Source organism: Euprymna scolopes, chromosome 44 (assembly GCF_053919585.1).
Source record: "Euprymna scolopes isolate OS-2025 chromosome 44, ASM5391958v1, whole genome shotgun sequence".
NCBI lineage: Eukaryota > Metazoa > Mollusca > Cephalopoda > Sepiida > Sepiolidae > Euprymna > Euprymna scolopes.
Genome location: NC_136525.1, coordinates 1,210,001 through 1,235,614, shown reverse-complemented (window position 1 = coordinate 1,235,614; position 25,614 = coordinate 1,210,001). Strand labels below are relative to the sequence as shown.

General features: G+C 35.3%; 1 protein-coding gene and 1 pseudogene across 2 annotated transcripts in view; one reads left to right on the top strand and one right to left on the bottom strand.

Moving 5' to 3' along the window:
• The window catches only part of LOC145268648 (uncharacterized), a 366,656-nt gene that overhangs the window by 74,249 nt on the left and 266,793 nt on the right, over positions 1–25,614 (top strand). For both annotated transcript variants that reach the window (XM_080124130.1, XM_080124131.1), the window contains exon 2: positions 7,961–8,203. In XM_080124130.1, coding sequence (XP_079980256.1) covers positions 7,961–8,203 — 243 coding nt within the window. The remainder of the gene's footprint in view (positions 1–7,960; positions 8,204–25,614) is intronic.
• Positions 23,538–23,654, bottom strand: LOC145268874 (5S ribosomal RNA; annotated as a pseudogene).

The following is a 25,614-nucleotide window of genomic DNA, read 5'->3' as shown; positions in this document are numbered from 1 at the left end:
GGTCAGAGTGGACCTGGGAGCAATGGTAATTAAAGGGTGGCTCCACACTCACCAAACCCCACAAGCTGGGTTCCCCACTGGATATAGTTTAAGGTCATATCCAGGACCCCCATTGAGGGACTTTTACCCTCTGCAGGGGGGCAGTCGGTGTATTCTAATGCCCCACCGACAGGGCTTTCGATAAGGTTCCAGAAATTTTTGTACAGGCATTTAAAATTGCCGTAGCTTCTCCAACATTCAGTATGTTATTGCTATACATCTTATGAGATGACTGACCCAGTTTTATGTTTAAATGAACAGCTACAGCAGTAATTGGAATACATCCTACTAAAGTCCGATTGCCACAGCTAGTGAATTTCAAAAAAGCAATATGGACGTGAGGACACTTCAGAAGAACGATTTTCAATAAAACATATGGACTGCTTAAGACTGCTTTTAGACCATCTTGTATGAATCGAGCATCATTTTTTGAGTAGCATAAGAGATTTAAGTAGGACAGGAAATCTTAGGGATGATGAGAGGTGTGGCAGGAGCGAAGAAAGTTGACTGGTCAAATAAAAAATTTCATGGATAAGGACCGCCGTGTGTCTATAGAGACAATAAGTGCGCAGTTTGATATCAGTGTGGGAACTGCATACATAATTATTTTCGAGAAACTGAAGATGCTGTAGATTTGCACGGTTTGTCCTAAGGGTGCTCAGAGAAGACCAGAAAGAAAGACGTGGTCCTAAAAGTGAGGAGATGATCGAGCTGACTAATTTAGATCCCGCAATCCAGACCTAGCTCCCTGTGGCTTTTGGTCATTCCCTAAGCTCAAGGAAAACCTTAGAGGCTGTCGTTATGAGACAATTGAATGAAGATAAAAGAGGCTATGACGAGGGTCATTGACACGCTCACACAAGAGGACTACCATGGGACCTTCCAATAGTTTTTGGAACGGTACAAAGACATTGCAGCCGGAGGAGATTACTTCGAAGGGAACAAAAGTTTCATGCGTGTACTATCAATAAAAGTTGCCATATGAAAAAAGTCTGGTAACGTATTGAAAGCACTGATACAGTAAGGAGAGTGCCAAGGCTACTGCAAAAAAATGAGCCCCCCCTCCTTTGCTGTACTAACATTGTGAATCTACCACTAGTATTTTTATCTTACCTTGGGTTGAAAAAGACTATCAAATCAAAATATCAGGTTCCGCACTATCGGCCAGTCTCCAATCTCTGGCTCATCGCTGTAGTGTTGCATCCTTGTGCCTGTTTTACAAGTACTTTATTTAAAACTGATAAAATTCGAAGCACTTATGCCCCCCTCGATGTACATACTCCCGACCAACTTAACAAGCAGCAAAATTCCACCTCTCCTATCTGCCGAGTTTTCTAGATGCCGGAAAACTCCCACTCCAACGATTTTTCCCCCTCGGGATGCTAGTCTTTAGAATTTCCTTCCTTTTTTTCTGCTTTCCTGAGTGTATTAAACTGCAGAAGTTTTAATGTAATATGAACAGATATCTCGCTGCTCAACTCTCCACAGTCCCTAGTAAGACATGATCCCAAGAAGTAGCGTCTTATGTTCCTAGTAGCAATATGCTTTGTTTGAAGTGAAGAAGAGTTTTTTAAAAAAAAACGCTAAGGACGAATGAGTTCGGAAAAATAATAAACACTGACATTTATATGATAAGGTTTTACATTTTTAACACATTTTATTAAATTTCTACCCAGTTATCTCCCTTGTCATTTTTTTTATTTCTGCCATATTTGTCCAATAAACTAGTAATAAAATAATAAACAAAAAACAACAAATAGACTAAAACATCTTTAAAACGTCTTTTTCCAACCTCTTAATTTTATTTTTGTTTTTTTATTAAAAAAATGCATTTATTCATTTCATTTTTTGTGATTCGGCGTGAATTATGGATTTTATGCATTATGGATTTTGTGAAAATGGCGGAAAGAGTTTTGAAATTTTACACTGAGTGAAAATATTGACTAAAAGCATGAAAATACAAAAAGTTCAAAACTGACTTACCGTAAATTTATATTTTTGTGAAAATTATATATATATATATATATATATATATATATTGAGATTATATATATATATATACACACACATACACACACACATATATATATATATATATATATATATATATATATATATATATATATATATATATATATATTAAGAGGTATATTTGGTAAAAACAAAGAAAAAAGTGCTTAATACGTTAGTAGAGCTAAAAACAAAAAAAAAAGAGAATTAATACATCCAAGGTTGAAATAATAAGATATGTATATACATATATAATAATTAAATACCTACAGACACTAGTGTTTCATCCTTTTGGGAATCTTCAGTGCAGGGTGTCACGATTACTACCAGTCGAACGATTCGAACCCCGTATCACGAGACATCTCTGGCTCCATTAGCGGAGACCTAATACATTCGGCTACCATTAACCGCTTGAAATAACGTTGAATTTTAAACATCTTAATTTTAAGTGTTCATTTACGTCAGTCAGACAGTGATCTAATCGTTATACGATGATCTACGCATAGTGAATGCATGACAAAAGTCTATATTCAAAAATTCATGATGTTGACTATCTTACAATTTATTCCTTTAATTATTTACAATTCGTGACAGTATCTGTTTCGTAGCAGAAAATCAATCACTTAATTATATCACTTCGTGAATCTATTTTGCCTCTTAACTTATCAGAAGAAATAGCAACAATCAATCCATCAAAATGAAATAAAGTGCGTTTTGACATGATTAAAAATCCGAAAATTGGAAGAAAAGCTGTAAATACCTTATTATATGTTTCCATTACGCCATTTTGAATTTAGAAATAAAGTCACTAAACCCATCTAATAATACTAACAAATTCTAATAATTTAGGCATATTCTGCCAGAAATTTTCTTTTTATTAATTAGTAAATTTATTAATTATAGTTAATGTATCCATATTTACGAAAATAACATTAATAATTATAATCTATTACACATGTCATCGTATACGAAACTGGAAAAAATAAGAAGAAAAAAACTTGTTTACAATTTCCGGTTATATTAAATTATTTATTAATTTGAATTTGAAATAATATGTAATTAAGCTCACTTGAAGAGAGTTTAATTCCCGAGTTCGGTAGAATGCTTACTGAGTTCGAAAAGATATACCGGAAGAAAGTCCAAGGCTAGATTGATCGAAGCGTCCTTACAATAAAATCCAATATATAAAAAGTAGCCAGAATAAATAATACAGGTAAGAATGTTTACGTTATATTTTTTAGAGGCAAAGCCGTGGAAAAATAGCCATTCTGTAGACCAAAATTTTATGTCAGGGTGAAGGTCTGATTTCTTTTCCTGATGGTCGATAATGGGTGATGGACTGAAAGAAAAGCCTCTTGATTGCAAAGGTTTCAGTTGAACCAATCGAAGGAAACATCAAAATCGATTTTTTTACAAAGGGATTAAGAGCTCTAAAACCGTATCATGTCACAGCAGCGTTTTCTTGCTAGATCGATAACGCTCGATATCGCTCGAGCGAGATTAGAAACGGCTCTCCGTACCATCAGTGGTTTGCATTCGCTAATAACGTGCCGATCGTCGGGCTAAGAACGAAAATTAAACAAAAAAAAAACATGGCGGCCACAAATGTACATAAAAAAGCGGGAAAACGCGAATAACAATATTTTAAAATAGAAAAAGAAAAGGATAAAAACGTTAAATGGAAACATAAAAAAGATAATTCCGTTATGATACGGTTTGTAGGTGATTATGACAACTTCTGAAGCGGATGAGGCAAGGACTTCCGGTGTGTATGGGGGAGGGGTTGTTAATGCGGGTAAAAGCGAATCTACGAGATAAAAAGTTTAATAAGATGTTCCGTGTGCTGAATCAATAGACAAACATCTCTGATTTAATAAAACACAATAAATTTATGGTCGTAAACATCTACAGAAACGGCGGAAACATTTATTCAGCTATAAGCAGGAAGATCCGACTTTGCTCGGGATATAATGAGGAATACCAGATATTCATATCATATCAATAAAACGAAATGGAACCGGATTTATTTTTTTAAAAGGATGGGGTAAAAAATAGACTTGGTGCTATTTGCGTTTTGAATTTCTAACAGCTATGTTCGTTTGTGACGCAAAAAAAATACATTTTTTAACTATTCACTAATAACATTCAGTGTGAATAAACCTGAAGATAGTCGGAGGTTACATCGGCTGAAACGTTGTGAAACAAAAACCAAGATGAGAATAATAGTCCAACTAATACAAAAAAATAATTACCAATCCTCATCTCAAAAATAAAAAAAAAGAAATAATATCACTATTGAAACGCAAACTATTCATATCATGGCCGATGTAATTTAAAAAAGCACTTGATGACAGTGAACCCTTTCAGTTTTAATTCGATTCATTACAAGGTTGTGTTAAGATGTTGTTTCTCTCGTTAACAATGAAAGCTGAAAATAAATCGCCCAAAATTGAAAATTTCTTATATAAAATTCAGAAATGGATGAAAATCAGAATTGATTTTGATATCGACGCTTCCATTTACGTAATGACCTTTATAACTTGAGTCGGAACAATTACGAAATGATTTTATGAAAACAATTTTATATTAAAGAAGTGGAGGGTACGCCAGAATACATTTTCCCTATAGAATTATTTATCTATATATAAAAGTGAAATTGTCTGTCTGTGTGTATGCGTGTGTGTTTCTGTGTGCACATTTTCCTCACAAATTTTATGTCTACAGACTCGATATTCGACCTAATGGGTATTAAGATTTGGAAAAATCTTTTAATCGGTTTTCAGCCAGAAATTTGGCTATCAAGAGGTCAAAGTTCAACGATTTGACCTTTAAAAACTGCATTAAACTCCTCCTTCAATTTGAAATTTTAGATGTAGGTTACTTGGACATGGGTCAAACTTTTTATTTTGATTTGGGCCCAAAACAATAAATGTTAAGAGTCAAAATTGGGGTCAAAGTTTTTAAAAATTTGATATCTGCGGTCTTTACCAGCCAATTTTTTGTGTAAACATTTGAAATTTTATATAAATTGTATTCAGGCATAGGGCAATCTTTTTAATCGGTTTTGGTCGAAAATTTGGCTTCCAAGGAGTCAAAGTTCAAAATATGTTCCTTTGCGGTGTCTAGCAAACTATTCAGCCAATTTTGGGTCTAAACATATGAAATTTTACATAAAGGGTATTCAGACATGCAGCAAGCTTTTTAATCAGTTTTGGGGCGAAAATTTGGCTGCCAAGAGGTCAACGTTTACAAAGTTGACGTTTGCATACTCTACTAAACTCTTCCGCCAATTTTGGGTCTAAACACTTGAAATTTTAGATGTAGGTAAGTCTTTGTTTGTTTTATAAACGGAAACGGACTACTTCCATTCCCGTTCGAGAATACCATAATTCTCGTTCGTTTATATATGAAAACGGACCATTCTCTCCACTTCAAGACTTACATGACACACAGCATATAGTTCATCAACTGCTGAGTCGGAGGAGGAGAAGTATTGGTTTTCACAAAAAATATATAATGTCTGAAATCTGCTATAAATGTTAAAAAAGTAAAACAAATGTGCTTAGGCGGCCGTAAAGAGGGTGAAAGTGACATTAATGGGCTTTCATATGAAAGAATGCCGAACAGTAATTACAAACATTACAGTCAGCTTTTGTGTACGCCCGAATGCATCGGTCGGTAACTCTCGCCCTTTCTCTTTCCTACGGAAGCCTAAAAAGACAAAAACAATTTCAATCATTTGGTTCCACGTAATCATCATAAAAAAAGAAACAGTCGCTTTATCACAGTCTATTTGTCGCTCGTAAAAACTCTGGTATACTCTCTCTCTCTCTCTCTCTCTCTCTCTCTCTCTCTCTCTCTCTCTCTCTCTCTCTCTATGTATGTATCTACCTATCTATCCCCTTACACTCTCACCTATTCTCTCTCGCTCTTCCTCTCTCTCTCTCTCTCTCTCTCTCTCTCTCTCTCTCTCTCTCTTTCTATGTGTGTGTGTGTATCTCTCTCTCTCTCTCTCTCTCTATGTATCTACCTATCTATCCCCTTACACTCTCCCACTCTCACCTATTCTCTCCCGCTCTTCCTCTCTCTCTCTCTCTCTCTCTATATATATATATATATATATATATATATATATATATATCCCCTTATACTCTCCCATCCTCACCTATTCTCTCTCACACAAACACACACACACTCTCTCTCTCCTTTCTCTCTCTCTCTCTCTCTCTCTCTCTATCTCTCTCTCTCTATCTCCTTATACTCTCCTGTTATCATCTATTCTCTCTCTTTCACTCTCTCTCTCATTTTCCTTCTCTCTCTCACTCACCTACTCTCTCTCTCTCTCTTTCTCTCTCTCTCTCTATCTATCTATCTATAGTACCCCTATGTTTTCTTTCTTCATTACTTTATTTCTCTCTGTCAAGTGTCATCTTTACGGCTCTATGTTTGTCTATAATAATAATTATTATTAAAATTATTATTACTAGCGGGACCTGTGAAAATTCCACGTCATCTTCCAAGTATAATACATTGCTGCTTGGTATTCTGTGGATATTCAGCGTGAATGGAGATCCCTGTAATATTATTGTAGCCCTTTTGTTAAAACTGTAAAAGTATTTATCTTAGTAATCTGCTTATCGAGACCTCTCGATATAATTATACCATTTTTAGACAGAACAGATACTATCCTTGGATCCTAGTCAGAAGACCAAAAAGGTATATTTTAGTTTCACGTATGGCTAAAAAACGACATCATTTGTTGTTGTTTTTTTTGTTTGTTTGTTTTGTTTTTTGTTTTTTACATTGCGTCTTCGATGATCGGGAGATCCTATTTATTAATCTATGGTCCCTTCGCCAAACATTCACAAGAAACACTCGCTTGGCTCTAGACACTATCAATAATTTTCCCCACTCTTTATCCGTGCCTAAACCTAAACGTAGATTCTATGAACAAAGCTTCTTTCTTAGAACTGCACACCTTTGGAACTCTCTTCCGTTTACCTGCTTTCCAGATGACTAGAGTATGGCCGTCTTCAAGTCCAATGTAAACAAGTTCTTGATGAGCCTTCCCCTTAATTAATCAAATTTATCAAATTTACATTTGTAACGATTACTGTGATACTGTCCTTTTGACCACTGTACACTCTTTAACGCTTATCCTCAAGTGGCCTCTGGGCCTGGATAAATGGTGATTCCTTTGTAAAAAAAACCGTGACATAATTAAATAAGTCAAAGGAACTTCGGTATTAATATATAGATTACGACTATTAGTAGTAGTAGTATCTGAGCTTTTATAATATCAGATCTACTTCAATGAAACTATGGTACGTCACTGAAATATGGCACACACAGTGTTTATATATATATGTGTGTGTGTGTGTGTGTGTGTGTGTGTGTGTGTGTGTGTGTGTGTGTGTGTGTGTGTGTGTGTAAGAAAGATAAGGAGATAAGAATTAAAGTTACATCAAACCTTTACAACATTATCAAGTCAATAAGGTTTAGGACGATATCAATATGTGTAAGGATATATATATATATATATATATATATATATATATATATATATATATATATATATATATATATATATATTATTAAATGTAATGGAGACACTTTGTTTTATGATTCTCTTTTTTAATTTTTCGATTTTCCGTATAATCTTTTTTATATCCAAATCAAAAATATTAATAAAAGTTCCATAATTGTTCCTGTCACAAGCGCTTTCGATTTGTCCACGAATCTGTTTATTTTGCAATTTTCGTTTTGTCTTAGATTTTCTTAAAATAAATAAAATCTTATGATTGCTTAACGAACTTTATTTATTTACGAATTTCATTATTTTTTTTTACATTTTTTATATTATTTATTTTCTAATTTTCATTTTGTTTTGTTTTTTCTTTCTTGCTTTCAGCTGCCTACGAAAAGCTGTTCCATCGTCTACCCAACCACGTGGTTACGTTACAGCACAATCTGAAGATTCCAGGTGCCAGCGTCGAAGAGTGCGCCCGCCGCTGCATCCTAGAAACCAGGTTTAACTGCAGGGGCTTCGACTACGAACGAAAGTTGAAAAACTGCTGGCTAACGGAGGCGACGCCCGAAAGTGTCAAAGGCGTGCAAGTGTTCGCCAATGCAGATTACTACGAGCGAATCCCTGGTAAGTATCCAGAGAGAAGAGAAAACGAGAAAGAAAGAAAGAAAGAAAGGAAATAAGGGAAAAAGAAAGGGGAAAACGATCAAATTAAACATATTAGTTATCAATTACATTACAGTTGATGTGCTGATTACGTAGGTAGGACAACGCTGATATTGGATAGTGGAGTTAAACAGCACATACCTCGACAGAGAGAAAGAGAAAAGATAAGGAGAAAGAAAAAAGAAAATAAGAAAGTAAAGAAGATAGAGATGAAGAGAAAAATTAAAACGTTGAAGAAACAAGTAGAGAGAGAGAGAAAAGAGAGGGGGTGATAAAGAAAGAAAAGAAAGAGGGTATTAAGAGAGTAGAAAAGAGGAAAAGAAATATAAAGAAAAACAATATAGAGGGGGAAGATAGAGGAAAAGATAAAACTATTAATGCCATTTACTAATTACATTATAGTTGCTCTGTCGATAGCGTAAGCAAGACAGTGTTGAAATTGGATAGTAGAATCCAACAACATACCTAGAGAGAGAAAAGATATGGGGAAAAGAAAAGGACAGAAAAGAAAAGAGGGGCGATAGGAGAAAAGATAAAACTAATAAGGTAGTTGCTCTGCCGATTCCGTGGGTAGAACGACAGTTAGATTAGATAGTAGAATCAAACAACACATTACATACCTAGAGAGAGGGAGGGAGAAAGGAGGGGGATAAAGAAAGTAAGAAAAATAAGAAAGAAATAAAATAAGAAAGAAAGACAGGGAAAAGATTAAACTAATCATGCCATTTATCAATTACACTCTAGTTGCTCTGCGATTATGTAGGAAGAACGACGTGAGGATTCGATAGTAGAATTCAACTACACATACCTACAGAGACAGAGAGAGAAAAAAGATAGGGAGAATGAAAACAGAAAATAAGAAAAAAAAAAGAATAAGAGAATGAAGAATAGAGAAAAATTAAAGCGAAAAAAAAACATAACGCGCGAAGGTACCGAGATAGAATGAAAGATGGAGAGGGGGAGAATGCGCAGAAAAGAGAAGAAGAAGAAGAAGAAGAAGAAGAGGTGAGATAATAGAGAGAGAAAAGAAACGAATCCCTGGTAAGCAAAGATATAGACAAATAAAATCGGAGAAATTGTTACAATATATGAGAACAGATACTACACCCTGATCTTGGCGGATCTGTTATGACACTACACTCATGTTTATTTCTTCTTAGCTAATGGAAGAAAGAACTTTTCTCCACTAAGGCAATTATATTTTTGCCTACTAATAGAGTGTCCCTTTATAGGGAGCAGATTTTCTCCCCACATTAAAAACCACTTGTGTCACATCTTCTTTGCAGGGGGAAGCAAATAAATATCTACTTTTAGGATATTATAAGAGAACTAGCATGACCACCAAGATCTGGTCTAGTATATTTACAGTCAGATGATAAGATATTTGACAAGTACACCGACCGACAGATAGATGGACAGAGAGAAACAATAAATAAAAACAATTTGATTCGATTTCATTTGTATTGTAAGAAATATGCAATACCGACAAAACATTATCATATTTTACTTAGTATAATATGATGATTGCAACGTCTTGCCAGACGAGTGACACTCCCTCAGACACTTAAAGTCCATGAGCCCAAAAATGATTTTTTTTTTAATTTTATTTTTAGTCCTACCGGTGAATTCATACGCTCAAGCAGGCATGACACTGAAGACGGTCATTGAGATCAATTATTACATGCTTCCAGAATTTCAAACCTCCACATGTCACAACTTTTCCATCACCACAGGACCATTTCTATAGACAAATGCCTGAGAGAGTATCTATACACCGATGATGTTACAGAGTCTTAGCTTTGTACGACAGCTAAGTCTCTCTCTCGGTTTAAAATGTTGAGATCCAGCAACAAGCAGGAGCAAGATAGCCAGCGACAAGATAGACTGCAGACCAGCTAGTCTCCCGCTTTATGGTTTTTTAAATCAGAGATTTGCTTCTCCTAGAAAGGTTGCCTTCACCACGGCTTACGGGAGCCCTCTCCACCCTAACACACATACATGCGCACAAACACACACGGTGCGAGTTGGTCGTTGACCCCGAAAAGGGTTTCATTTGCCCTTTGGAAGGTCTTGTTTTAATCCTTTAGGGAGACTAGCCACCCTATTCACCAAACAAGTCTGGTGGGGGAACCAGTTTAGTCGCCGGTGACCCGACCATGAGGCAGGTAGTACTAGGTTACATGGTACCAGTAGCACATGACATGACCTGACATAGTATTATATATATATATATATATATATATATATATATATGATGGATGTCTCCCGTCGATTTCGGGTCCTGTATATGACCTTAAACTATATCCGATGAGGAAACCCCAGCTTCCGGGCTTTTAGAGTGTGGAGCCACCCTTTAATTGCCATTGCTCCTAGGTCCACTCTAACCGGGAGTGGTCATACCTGTTAGGGTCCCAACTATGGGTAAAATAGAAACCGACTTGCAAAAACAAATATATTCTATTAAAAAATTGTTCTTCAAAATCACCGGATTCGCATTAAATAACCTGGAAAGGGTTGATATGCCGTAAAACAAAAACACCCAACCAACCCGTCGATTTTGAGGTATGAGCTTACGCCACAACAGCTAAGTTGTTCGATACAGATGATTAGTTTATAGTAGTGAAGGCTTTGTGTGGAACCATCCACACTGTTTGGTACAACTGCTGATCTCAGCCGGTGTAATGGCTGCTATAAGACGGAGCAGACAGTAGGCCTCGGGTTTTACATCCATGTTCCTTCTCCTAGGTGCATATCTTAACGAAGACTACGTGTGCATCTCTTCAAGTGGATTAAACGTGCCTCAGATACTATCTGAAAATTTCTATGTCTCGGTGCGGTACATACAGTGCCTAGTATTCTCAAATGGTCATCTAAATATTTTCTCTCTAATAAATTCCTCCTCCCCCTGCCACCACTTAACACCGTTTGGGGATCGTTCACAGGGAACAGTTGAGAAGAGAACACCGGTTTGGCTTCGTAGTTCTTTCATGTGAAGTTATTTAAAATCACTAAACTAAGCTGCTGTGCTCTGTGGCGTAGTGGTTAACGTGCTGGACAATTCACATTATATTTTCACGTTCACGCCGACCTACCGTAGTCGTTTTTTGTTTTTTTTTCCTAAACAACTGGAATGGACTTTTCTTGGTGGCCGAACTGTTAACGTTGCAGATTTTTGTGTTTTTTTTTTCACACTTTATTTTCCTACTTTTACTCATGACTCCGGGTTTGATCCTTCCTACTTACCTACCATAACATTTTTTAAAACTCCCCCCCCCGTCCCGGAAACAAACACTCGGGCAACGCCGGGTACCCCCGCTAGTCTCCTTCTATCTATATAAATAAAATGATCTCATTTTTTCCCGTCTGATTTTGACATTAATAGGATTAAAAATCAAGATATTTCATGCAAATATAATATGCACAAACGGCAGAACAATATCTGAGGTGTGTTATAGGCTTATTATTTCTCAAATTCCTCGATAATCTTAGATTTCTATACTTTTTCTGCTGAGAAGTCACGGCCAAAATCGGTTAAGATCAATGGAAGTGGTAAAATATTTTCTCTCTGATAAATTCCTCCTCCCCCTGCCACCACTTAACACCGTTTGGGGATCGTTCACAAGGAACAGTTGAGAAGAGAACACCGGTTTGGCTTCGTAGTTCTTTCATGTGAAGTTATTTAAAATCACTAAACTAAACTGCAGTGCTCTGTGACGTAGTTGTTAGCGTGCTGGACAATTCACATTATATTTTCACGTTCACGCCGACCTACCGTAGTCGTTTTTTTTTTTTTTTTTTTTCTCCTAAACAACTGGAATGGACTTTTCTTGGTGGCCGAACTGTTAACGTTGCAGATGGTTTTTTTCTTATTTTTTCACAATTTATTTTCCTACTTTTACTCATGACTCAGGGTTTGATCCTTCCTACTTACCTACCATAACATTTTTTAAAACTCCCTCCCCCGTCCCGGAAACAAACACTCGGGCAACGCCGGGTACCCCCGCTAGTCTTCTATCTTCTATCTTCTATATGAATAAAATGAACTCATTTTTTCCCGTCTGATTTTGACATTAATAGGATTAAAAATCAAGATATTTCATGCAAATATAATATGCACAAACGGCAGAACAATATCTGAGGTGTGTTATAGGCTTATTATTTCTCAAATTCCTCGATAATCTTAGATTTCTATACTTTTTCTGCTGAGAAGTCACGGCCAAAATCGGTTAAGATCAATGGAAGTGGTAAAATATTTTCTCTCTAATAAATTCCTCCTCCCCCTGCCACCACTTAACACCGTTTGGGGATCGTTCACAAGGAACAGTTGAGAAGAGAACACCGGTTTGGCTTCGTAGTTCTTTCATGTGAAGTTATTTAAAATCACTAAACTAAGCTGCAGTGCTCTGTGGCGTAGTTGTTAGCGTGCTGGACAATTCGCATTATATTTTCACGTTCGCGCCGACCTACCGTAGTCGTTTTTTTTTTTGTTTGTTTTTTTCTCCTAAACAACTGGAATGGACTTTTCTTGGTGGCCGAACTGTTAACGTTGCAGATGTTTTTTTTCTTATTTTTTCACAATTCATTTTCCTACTTTTACTCATGACTCAGGGTTTGATCCTTCCTACTTACCTACCATAACATTTTTTAAAACTCCCTTCCCCCGTCCGGAAACAAACACTCGGGCAACGCCGGGTACCCCCGCTAGTCTTTGAAATAAAGGATAAAATACGTAAAGGATAAAATACATAAAGGGTGGACATTAAGAAGTTTATCAAATTATAAAAAAGAAATATGTTCATTTAGAGTGGGTTGAGTTGCACATATAAATTTAGCGTAAAATGACCCTCTATTTCGGGCCACTCTTACTTTTAAGGCAGTTAACCAAAACATGTTACTACTAACCTGTAGTTCGACCGGTAAAGTCATAAAATCAGTCATACTCGCTTTATTTTTCGCATTACCGCACACATTTAGGGTTAGTACTAAGAGAAAATCCTATTTTTATGACTAATCACTATGACATATCTTTATCAGGAACATAAAGAAGTTCAAACAAAATTGACTACATCATTAAAACGCTGTATGCTCCGAAACGGCGATTATTTATCGTAAATTTTGTGTGCAAAACAACTTTTTGCTGTTTTATTTCTGTATTATTATTTTTTAAGGCTGTTTATACCCAATTGCCCGAAAAAAACAAGAATCACATTTTTATTTACTGGTGGATTAGCATAGGATGCAGAATTCTAATGATAACTTTTTTCTTTCACAAAAAATAAAAACGTTATCTTTAGAAATTGGCGAGAAAAAAAAAGAAAAAAGTCGCGATAGTGTGTACACATTTTTCAACGTATTGATATAGTTTGAATATATGGAGACGAACAGACAGACAGACAGACAGACATATGGCCGTTTATATATAAGACTAGCGGGGGTACCCGGCGTTGCCCGGGTGTTTGTAGGTGTGTGTGGTGTTAAACAAAAAAGAACCCCGGGTGGGGCCAGGGTCGAACCCGAAGCCCTGAGGCGAAGTTCGAAAATAAAATCGGCCAGCCAGAATGAGTTACTGAAAGATGTTTGAATTTATTTAAGTAAGAAGCAAATTGACAGGTGCGCGCCCGAAAGTCGTCGAGCGTTACGACGACGACAACGTCAATGACCAGGTTTGTTTGTTATAAGCGAAGTAAAAAAGAAAACAACGTTAAAACTTAAGCGGAGAAAAAACACAAAAAAAACTAACGTAAGGCAAACGAACGATGAAAACAGAAAACGAACACGTGAAAAATGGCTTAAATAAGCCTGTTTCGATATTAAAATTAAAAAAAAATCGGTGGGTACCCGGGTGTTTTGAGGTGTGTGGTCGGGGGTGGATAAGCGAAGTAAAAAAAAAAACAGAAAAACGAACGTTACGTGAAAAATGGCTTAAATAACACTGCTTCAATATTTAAATTTAAAAAATCGAAAAAAAAGGACATCTCACACCACGATTCGAACCCAAAACGTTTAGATAACGAACCAACGCGCTAATCAACTGACCTACCGCGACGTTTTTCAACTATTTAAAGTAAATCAGGTCATGACGTCATCTGGCGCATGCGTAGAACCGCTCGCCGTCACGAGAAAACCGTTTTTGTTGCCCCCCCCCTGGCGAAAATTGTCGATTTCGGGGTGAAAAAATGAACTTTGGCAAATTTTTCGATATATTTCGAGCGAAGGATGGGGCTTCGATATAATACCGAGTTTGTGAATTTTCGTCGTGTCTGTCGAAAGTTTTAGCAGACACACAAACATACACACATACATAGATACATTTTCGCTTTTATATATATAGATTACAAAACCACATTCATAAATGCCATGAGACAATAAATAACTGGACTACATTTTTATATACCGATTTTTATATGCCGATTTTTCTCTTAATTAATTGGACCTAGAAATAACGCATACGCGTATTGATGCATCTTAACTCTAACCCTAAATCTACACCCCTTATTCTTTGCCATCACATAAAAGCAATAAAATATAAACACGTGGATTCAGATGCTAAAACGGGAAGTTATATTTTAAGTAAATTAAATTGTTTTGTTTTTTAATTTTCAATTTTAATTAAAATTCGATACCTTATTTGGAAGATATGTGCCAAGTTTTTTCTGGGTGAATTCACACGGAACTATAATGGAGGCTCTGTAGACTGGCTAAAAAGAGTATCTCTCTACTATTATTAAGAGAGGGTTATTATGACTGCCTTGGATCAAGGCTTGATGGCCAATGCTTTTAAAATGAGTGACCTCAGCAATGATAAATACAGGTTCTGCAACACAGAAGTAGAGAGCGTGAGCCACCTAACATCCAGCTGAAAGGTTCTGCTTGAGGGGACGGTTGCTATTCAATGCGACACAAGAGATTGTGTGAATATCTTCATTGGACCATCTGTAAAATGTTAAAGATTGAATGCAGCATGTTTACCAGAAATAACAGTTGAAAATAAGTCATGCGCCATCTTCTATAATATAAATCCCACCTGTCTGTTTAAATGTGTGTATGTATGTATGTATGTATGTATGTATGTATGTATGTATGTATGTATGTATGCATGTTTGCATATATTCCTAAAACTTTCGACAGAGGCAACGGATTTTTACAAGATCTGTATCGTTTTGAAGTTCGGCCCGTCGGACGACAAATATCGAAAAATTGGGCAAAAACATTAATTCTTTCACCCACAACTGGGCACTTTTCTACAGGGAGGAGTCACTTTTTTTTGCCAATATTTTCGAAAGTCATCCCTTCTTTTCGAATGTCTAGCCTTAATTTAAACCTACGTCACTTCCGGTTTAGCGATGGGCGCAACAGCAAAGACGTCACCTTTTTTCACGTTCTTTTTTCCTTCTTCGCCGTACGGGTTCGAGCCTGCCTGCCTACTACCACTTTTTTGTTTTTTTGCTCAACACACACTTCCAAACACCCGGGAAACGCCGGGCCCCAGGATAGTCTTCTAATATATAAAAAGCAAAATGTGTGCGTGTGTGTGTGTGTGTCTGTGTGTGTGTGTGTGTGTGTGTGTGTGTGTGTGTGTGTGTGTGTTTGTATATCTCGCAAAAACTTTCAACACACGCGACAGATCCTTACGAGATCGGTATCGTTTTCAAGCTCAATCATTCGGACGACAAATTTCGAAAAATCGGCTAAAACCATTCATTCCTTCACTCTCAACTCGGCCGTTTTTTACAAGGAGGGGTCGCTTTTTTACCGACATTAGTCATCGTCTCCGTTGGATTGACTACGCTTAATTCCAATGCTCTCGACTTCAGCTTGCTAAGATGTTACGTCTTGTTTTGTTTTGTTTTTTTCTCCTTCGCGTTACACGTCCGAGCCTGTCTGCCTTCTACACACCACCTCTACACACCCGGGCAACGCCGGGTACCCCCGCTAGTTCACTATGATTATACAAGTCTTACAGCTACGTGCCTAGTAAACAGAGCTATTAAACCTGACATGGTGATATGAGCAAGACAGCAAAAAGGTAAATTTAATAGAAGTTAGTGTTTCTTAATCATGCTTAGTTGAACAGAAATGAGAGGAGAATGATAACAAAATACCAAAAGAAATTGGAATCTTAGGAAGATTTCCATCATTCCAGTAATTATAGGAGCGAGTGGACGCATGAAAAAGAATTTCTAAAACTACCTGGAAAGCATACCCGATGAACCAAGTCCAAGAGAGATGCAAATAATTGCACTTCAAACGACGGTCAGAAACTTAAAAAGGTCTCTCAGTTGAAATATGAGATAGTAAGTGAATGTCTGACATTCTGAACTAAAACAAAATGATAATAAATATACAGTTTGAAGGGAAATTTAATTTTAAAACCCTCTTTTATGTATGTGGACATTGACGAGAGACTAACATTAGCTCTCCACGTAAGAGGGTTCGTTTTTGTCTGTTTGTAGTAATCTCGAGGATTAATTCCCTGATAAAAAAAAAAATCAGAATACTTCCCTGTGGACACTCCGGTTCCTGTTCGATAATTAATGTTGAGTATTGCTGAGCCTGGTTTGTATTAAAATGCGTGACCACTTTGAAATACCGGGTGCTCTTTGTGATCTCTGCTTATCTTCGGAATGTCCACAGAGAAGTATTCTGATTTTTTTTTTTAATCAGGGAATTAATCTTCGAGATAACAACACAAACTCGTAGTCATGTGATATCCATTTCGGTTTTACAAATTTCGAAAACTTATCTTTCTTGTGAGAGTATTTTTCTAGCACGGTAGAGAGAGCCTACCTTTTTGTAGCAGTCTTGACAGTGTTTTCAATGTACTAATTTCAATCAACGTTCCCTTTGAATGTTAGGCCGAGTAATTTAAAGATGAGCTTTCAGATAGGGTTTTCTCTGTCGTGGTAATCAGTGGTCAAGAAGATTCCTTGTAATTGTTAAAGGTAAGACGCTTAGTCTTAGTATCATTGAATGTTAACATCCATTTACAGCCCTACCTGTACTACCGACTGAAGATCGTTATTTAGGATTTTTGCCATTACCTTGGATATACACTCATGAGCAAAAAAAAATGGGTCAAGAGTGAAAGAAGGAAGAAATCGATTTTTTAATATTTTTCCATGAATTTTTGTTAATTTTAACTGAAAATTTCAATTTTGCAGATCATAATTATTATAGCATATAATGATAAGTGGACAAATTAATCCTAAAAATGATAAGACCGCATCTTAGCGAGGATATGAAAAACCGAATTGCAGGATTAAGGCAGTCCAAAATGACTTACAAGCAGATTTTTGATATTTTAAGAAAAGCAAATGCAAAAACATCTCTTTCTGTGGTGAAGCGAATTGGTTAAAGGTTCGAAGTCGAATGCTTGGTAAAAAGGAAATCTGGATCTGGTCGTCCTAGAGCATCCACTTTGAAGGACGACAACAGGTTTAAATTAACTGTTTTGAAGGATTGAAAGAAAACTTATGTTGACCATAGCAAAGAATTCGAAACAGGGACTGGAAACTCTCTTTCTAGATATACAATATCTAGACGAATGAAAGAAATGGGATTTTCTTCTAAAAGGTGTGCAAAGAAGTCATTTTTATCAAAGAAGAACATTAATGATAGAAAAAGAGTTTTCTCGTATTGTAGTAAGAAAGATACAGACTGGTTCAGGAATGTTTTCTGGTCAGATGAATCAAGATTTTGTCTTGTTATTGATGCTCCCGATGCTCCCGAACGGTGCAATCGAAAGATTTTCACCAAGTTGCATAAAAACGACAGTTAAACACGGGAATGGAGAGATAATGGTATTGGGAACTTTTACTGCAGCAGGAGTTGGAGAACTTATTAGATTTTTGTACTTGCAATAACCCTTATCCCTGAGTGGCTTCCGGGCCTTGATAAGTGGTGACCACTGTGTAAAAAAAAAGTCAATCAATGCAAAGAATACATTTGAATATTAGAAACAGGACTGTTACCAAGTATCCAGAAACTGGGAATATCTCAGAATATTAGTTTTCAACGCGGTAATGCCCCTACACACACTGCTAAAGTCACAAAAGGTAATAATTGATAATTCAATTAATGTGATATTTTGGCCAGGTTAAAGCCTGATTTAAACCCAATCCATAATATCTCGTGCATTGCATGGAAGAACTTTTTGCGAACAATGTGTGAGAAACTGTGCAAAGTGAATGGAATGTTCCACTTTGGTTGAGAGCATGTCTAAAAGGATTGATCTTTTAAAGAAATCAAAAGGAAATGCGATTCCATCCTAAGCATTTATTGAAGTAAATGCCTTGTTCTGTTTTATTAGTCTCCTTTAAGTTTCCTTGTTCAATCGTTCTTTGTTCAATATAGTTTTTAGTGCAATAAAATGTATAAAATTTGTTTGCCCCCTTTTTTTTTGCTCACGAGTGTATGTACATTCGTTTTTTCCTCATGTCTGTTATAGAACGTTGTTTCGTCAGGAAATATACCTTTCTCGAACACAATTTTATCAGTTATTTATTTATGAAAATCAGGGGTACTAAAAGTCCAAGAATCGACCCATAGATCACACCTGAATTACTTAAAATTAGTTAAAAATAGACTTCGTGGTCTAGTGGGGGATGATCATTTCTCTTTCCTACAATCTCTTTCCCACAGAAGAGACGTTGCGAGCATGTCTCTGCTTTATCGTCATTCTCATGGCTCGTCTTAACTCCATTCTATGGTCCCCTCTGGCCTGACTTTCACAAAAAACACTCGTTATCTGAAACCATTACCAATAATTTCCTCCACTCTTTATCTGTGACTAAACCTAAACGTAGATTCCATGAACAAAGCTTTTTTTCTCAGAACTGCACACCTGTGGAACTGTGTCCTGCTTTCCAGCTGACTACAATATTGTTGTCTTCAAGTCCAAGATGAACAAATTCTTGATGAGCCATCCCTTAAGTAGCTCAATTTACGAAATCCCCGCTACTAACGATGACTACGCCACCTTCCCCTTGACCACTGTACACTCATTAACCCTTATCCTTGAGTGGCCTCCGGGCCTTGATAAGTGGTGATTCCTTTGTAATAAAAAGTAATAGCTTAACATTTTATCATTGCCGACAATCATTTCGAACCCAGAGTTCTGTGACACAGAATTATAACTCAGCACTTTTATCCATTGCGACATATGGACAACCATTTCGAAAGTCTTTTGTGTTTTTGCCAACAAGTTCGCATTAAATTGATATTTGATTAAACCGAGCGTGACAACTCATGAACGTTATTTGATGTCCGTTATGGCTTTGCGAATCTCGAAAATTATCTTGGATGTCGCCATTACTCGCTTTTCGGTCGGTTAGGCGACTTCCGGCTAATTTTTTTTTTCCATAAAATGCCTTGTTTATGTAAAAACACGTATAGTCTGAGGTTTTCGAGTTAAAATAATTACAAATGACAAATCAGTAAACTGCAGAAACTCATTATCAGTAGACTAATTTGGTTCAGATTACAACATAGTGCTGTTGAAATGAAATAAATACTAGACATGAAAAGTTCCCATGGGTATTCAATATATATATATATATATATATATATATATATATATATATATATGTATGTATGTATATATATATGTATGTATATATATGTATATATATATATAACTACTTCATTTATTCACATAAATTTAATATACGAAAGTATAGATTTATGCTTAAACTTTAAGTCTTTACTTCAAAAGTGATCAATACGTAGGTAGAGCTAGTTAGTAATTTATAAAATATATATGGCGATTAAGCTACACTGAATATTCTGCGTTTCATCCGACTATAGGATTCGTCAGGCTGACGAATCCTATAGTTTGATGAAACGCAGAATATTCAGTGTAGCTTAATCGCCATATATATTTTATAAATTACTAATTTTATAAATTACTATATATATATATATATATATATATATATATATATAACTTGATATTGAAAACTTATTCAAAATTTAAAAAAAATATATAAACCTATATAGAAGGCATACAAAATTTTACTTATTCGACAAGGAATACAAGCAAAACAAGAAGGACCTAATTCGATGGAGATTCGAAGAATGCAATTCTTCTAATCAGAGGGAAGAGGTTTACAAAATATACAATAAATTTTGCAGGTTAATACATCACAGTAAACAAATAATATGAAATTTATCAAAATAAAGTAATTTAACAGTTTGAGACAGTTTGAAGGGAAAAGGGAGAAAAAAGTTATGATAAAAGTCCAATAGGAAAGACGGTAAAATCAAGAACCAGAAAAATTCGAAATAAGTTTGTTGAAAATCCATTGTAATCCATAGTGGAACTGGAAATATAAATATAAATGTCCAGGGTAAAATGTGGCTTCAAAAAGAGTCATGAAGTCGTGGAGAAGATAACATATGCAACGTTTTTATAAATATATATATAAGAAAACACACACACACACACTCTCACACTCTCACACACACACACACATACAGATCCTATCCTATGCACCCAGTTGACCAAGTACCAACGGCCCCCTCACCCCCACTCAAAAAAGAGTAAAAAAGGTAAAAAATTAGAAAAAACAAAGAAAGATAAACAGAAACACAAGCAGACAGAAAGAGAAACATAAGACATCAGTCCAGCCCAATTAACCAGTAATAAAAATTGGACATACGAATGAAAAGTAGAATCGTGTACACATGTTTCCACCTCTCGGAACATTTCAAAAGAACTACGAAACTGTTCTTTTCATTTTTAACACGTCTTGAAGTATTCTAATCATTTTAAATACTTTCTAAAGAAGATGCTTCACATAACGTCTGAAACACGTTAAAAACAATTTCAATGATTTAAAAACATTATTACAATGATCTAAACAAAAATTTCAATGAAAAACCAAAACACGAAAGAATAAAACAATGTTAAAATATACACATTGTTGGTGACCACCCCCTTATATATATATATATATATATATATATATATATATATATATATATATATATATATATATGTATATATATGTATATATATATATATATATATACTAGAAAACGTACCCGTCTTTGACTGGGTTAAAAAAACAGCATACAGAAAATGAACTCTGATTTATGAAAGTATGATAGGTTATGAAAAGTAAGGGTTGTAAAGAGATAGCTTCGAATTTGGGGGTATCAAAATCAAAGGAAAATATGATGAAAGTAAAAATAAAATAGATAAACCCCATAATTTATTATACCATACCTGTTCATACTGAAACAATTATCACAATACTCTGTGGATCTATATTAAACAATATTGTTAAACTTTGTGATATATTTCCATTCTATGGAGGTCAGGCGCGAACGAACGCCCCATCATTTTATTATACCATATTTCTTCAAACTGAGACATAGTTATCAAAGTATACTTACGCAGATAGATATGAAAAGTCTTTATCAAAGTTTGTGCCTATTTTCATTCTATGGAGGCCAGGCGCGAACGCACAGCCCACAATTTTATTATACCATCCCTATTAAAATTAAAACATACTTATCAAAGTAGTATTATGTACATCTATATAAAAAACACTTGTAAACGTTTTTTTTTTATTTTTATTTCCATACTTTGTTGACCAGGCGCGTACGCAGACCCCACAATTTTAATGAATCATCACTATGCCAGATCAAACACCGAATTTTGTGTCTCGATACATCTTCTATCATTATATGGGATCAGTTTTCTATAATAGTCAACCATATAGGAGCCTTCGTGAAGTCAACTGAATTAAAGGAATAAATTATACGATGGTCAACATCATGAATTTTGGAATATAACTATTTGTCATTTATTCTCTATATTGCTCTGTAATTACATTGAGATTTTTAAATAAGCATTGTTATATAATAAGAAAATATATTCCTACAGAAATATATATATATAAATATATGTATGTATGCATGTATGTATGTATGTATGTATGTATGTATGTATGTATGTATATGTGTGTGAAGATGTTTTTTTCTCCACGATAATAGCGTTGGGTAAATGCTAATTCAAAAGTTTTCTAATCTAATTCAACGCAGATTTTTTTTAAATAAGAAACGAACTTTTCGAATTAATCAAGTCTTCATCAGGATAGACACAGTTTCTCACAGTTGTGTTTTGTTTTTTAATCTTGTTTATTCCTCGTTTCATGATGCAACTAAGAAAAATAATTTTAAATATTTGAAGACCACCGTTGATAACACCAAAGGGTCTCGTTTTTCTTAATGGCATCATGCCACGAGGCATAAAAACTGTGTCTATCCCAATGAAGACGGGATCATGTCGAAAAGTTCGATTTATAAACAAATAAATGTTTGTTCATTTTTTTAGATATGTGTTGAACTGGCTTACTAAGCTTACATTTTAAAATATGTATATATATATATATATATATATATATATATATATATATATAACATAATATCCGAAATCCGAAATACAGACTAAAACACAAAATCATTATCTAAATACACCTAGGCTGAAATAAGGTTAGCTTACTACAAAACAAAATTATATCTATCCTTACCATTAAACACACAAAGATAATGAGGAATCGGGGATAAATTGTCCAGTAAGTGCCCGCCTATTGGTCTATTAGGACAACTACGAAGCTGATTGGTTAACAAGAAAATTCAATAGCATGTGCGTATATATAAACGCGCGATAACCACAACTTTTCGCGTATGGCTGATGAATTCTCACGAGAATGAAACGCGGAATATTCTGTGTAGCTTAATTGCCATATCTATTTTCATAACTTACTACCTATATATATATATATATATATATATATATATATATATATATATATATATAACTACTTCATTTACTCACATAAAATTAATATACGTACGTATAAATTTATGCGTAAACTTTAAGTATTTACTTCAAAAGTTCTAAATACGTAGGCAGAGCTAGTTAGTAATTTATAAAATATATATGGCGATTAAGTTACACTGAATATTCGGCGTTTCATCCACTCTAGGATTCCTCAAGCTTATGCGCCTGAATAAGCCTGAAGAGTCCTAGAGTGGATGAAACGCGGAATATTCAGTGTAGCTTAATCGCCATATATATTTTATATATATATATATATATATATATAACAGGCTCCTTTAGTCTTGGGCTGACTATGGATATCTACGAAGGGTTTCTTGCGCGTAAAATTTTTGTGGTAGGAGTTGCGCAATCTCCAACCACACCTCTCCTGAGACGACATTGTTAAATACCAGTGGCAAGTGAAGTACAGGACGACTGGAAACAAATGCCGAGATAAGCGGAGAGCACATACAGCGCCTAGAATTCCCAAATGGTCACCCATTTGATACTAACCAGGTACAACGTTGCTTAACTTCGGTGATCTGACAAGAACCGGTGTAGCAACGCGATTATGCCGTATATATATGTACGTATGTATATGTATATATATATATGGAATACAAAATTCAAACTGTAACGGTTTTAAGACCAAAACAAGTGCATACATTTCTTAATAAATAATATATTTATTTATTAAAACAAATTCAATATTTCTAATTATAATAAATTTTTCATCAGAAAAATCCAGTTTCTTTTTCTTTTTCTTTTTTTTTTACACCCCCAGTGTATTCCAGGAATTAATGTCCATAGTCTTACAGGAATAGAAAAGGCTTGCGTTACCGTATTGACGTACTAATATTCTCCAATACGAAGGAAAACAATTTAAAACATATTGATCAGGCATTAGGTAGTTTACATTAGCACAACGTCAGGTTAAAGCCACAAATTCCGATTTCTTTAGAAGATACTACCCCTCCCTTTTATATTTAACGTTTTATTTTTTATTAAAAATATATATTTACTCAGTTCTTCCATTTGAGAACCAGATGCTTTAAGTGGTACACGGATTTATTGCGTCGCCTGACGAGGGCATTTGGGTCTTACCGACCAGTTGTCTGAAACATTAGCATGTTCAGTGTAGCGATATTATATTTTACTTTTTTATTGAGCACTCTTGTGTGTGTGTGTGTGTGTGTGTGTGTGTGTGTGTGTGTGTGTGTGTGTGTGTGTGTGTGTAGAAAGAGAGAAAGAGAGAGAGAGAGAGAGAGAGAGTGTGTCTCCCAAAACAGACTGACGGATTCTAAATTTGATTAACTTCCTCGATATTTAAGCTATGCTTACCAATTTTCAGATGTTGGTAGATGAGCCTCTCCGTGATCTTTTTGGGATATAGTAAGATATCATAGTCTACTTATTCTAATTTTATTTACACAACTTAATCTAGGGTATGTTTTTCATAAGGTCTAATTTTAGTTATGAAAAATGATGTTACTCAAATGTCCACCATTTTCATTTTCACTTTTGTGCTCTCTGCAGGGCATTGTTCAGCACATCACTTAATGTTTCAGGGCGTATGGCCCTAATTTCCTCCTCTATATTGTTTTTAAGGGCATTTTTTGTAGCTGGTTTGTTTGCGTATACTCGCCTTTTTAGGTAACCCCAATAGAAGAAATCTGCACGTGAGATCTGGCGGGCGGGGTGGCCAATCAATCTCACAGCCACGAGAAATTATTCGGTTGCTTAATATGTCCTGGATCAGATTTAATGTTTCTCGTGCCGTAGGCGCCGTTGCGCCCTCCTGCTGGAACCACATTGATCGAGAGACCTCAATTTGACTTGATCTCCTTCTTATTGTGTGGATGGATCCCCGGCCACACTTTCTTCTAATCTCTGACGATTCTCATCACTTATTGTCGTACAAGGTCTATCAGATATAGAGGGGTCACATACAGGCCCTTGCTTATGAAATCGAGCCACCATAGCTTTTATTGCATTGGGAGTAGGGGAATTTCTTCTGTTGATGTTTCGTCGAAATTCTCTTTGAGTTTCTGAGTTTGAGTTACTCATTCAACCAAAAATACGACTCTACGATAAATATCCGCTCCTCGATAATGTAACGACACAGAATGATAATGTAACGACACATAATGATCTTGGAAGGGTTACTCTAGATGATCTGAAAAAAAAGAAAAGAAAAATATAAAATATTAAGAAAATTATGATTTTTTAAAAAACCATCAGCTTCTTTTGGGACACGCTGTATATGTATATATATATATATGATATAGACATTAGAATAATGAGATTATCACAGATTAATGGATTTTGTGGTTTTATATTTAGGGAGGAAATATTCTTATGTAAGACAATCCAAGCCAAATAAAATTGCTCAATATACCAGATAGAGCAATGAAAACATAACATTGCATAACCACAAAATGAGACGGAATAATTCGAAATTCTCCATTCGCAAAGAATTACGGCATGCTAATCTGAATATGATTCACTGAATTAATTGGATTTTATCTACAATTTATCAACT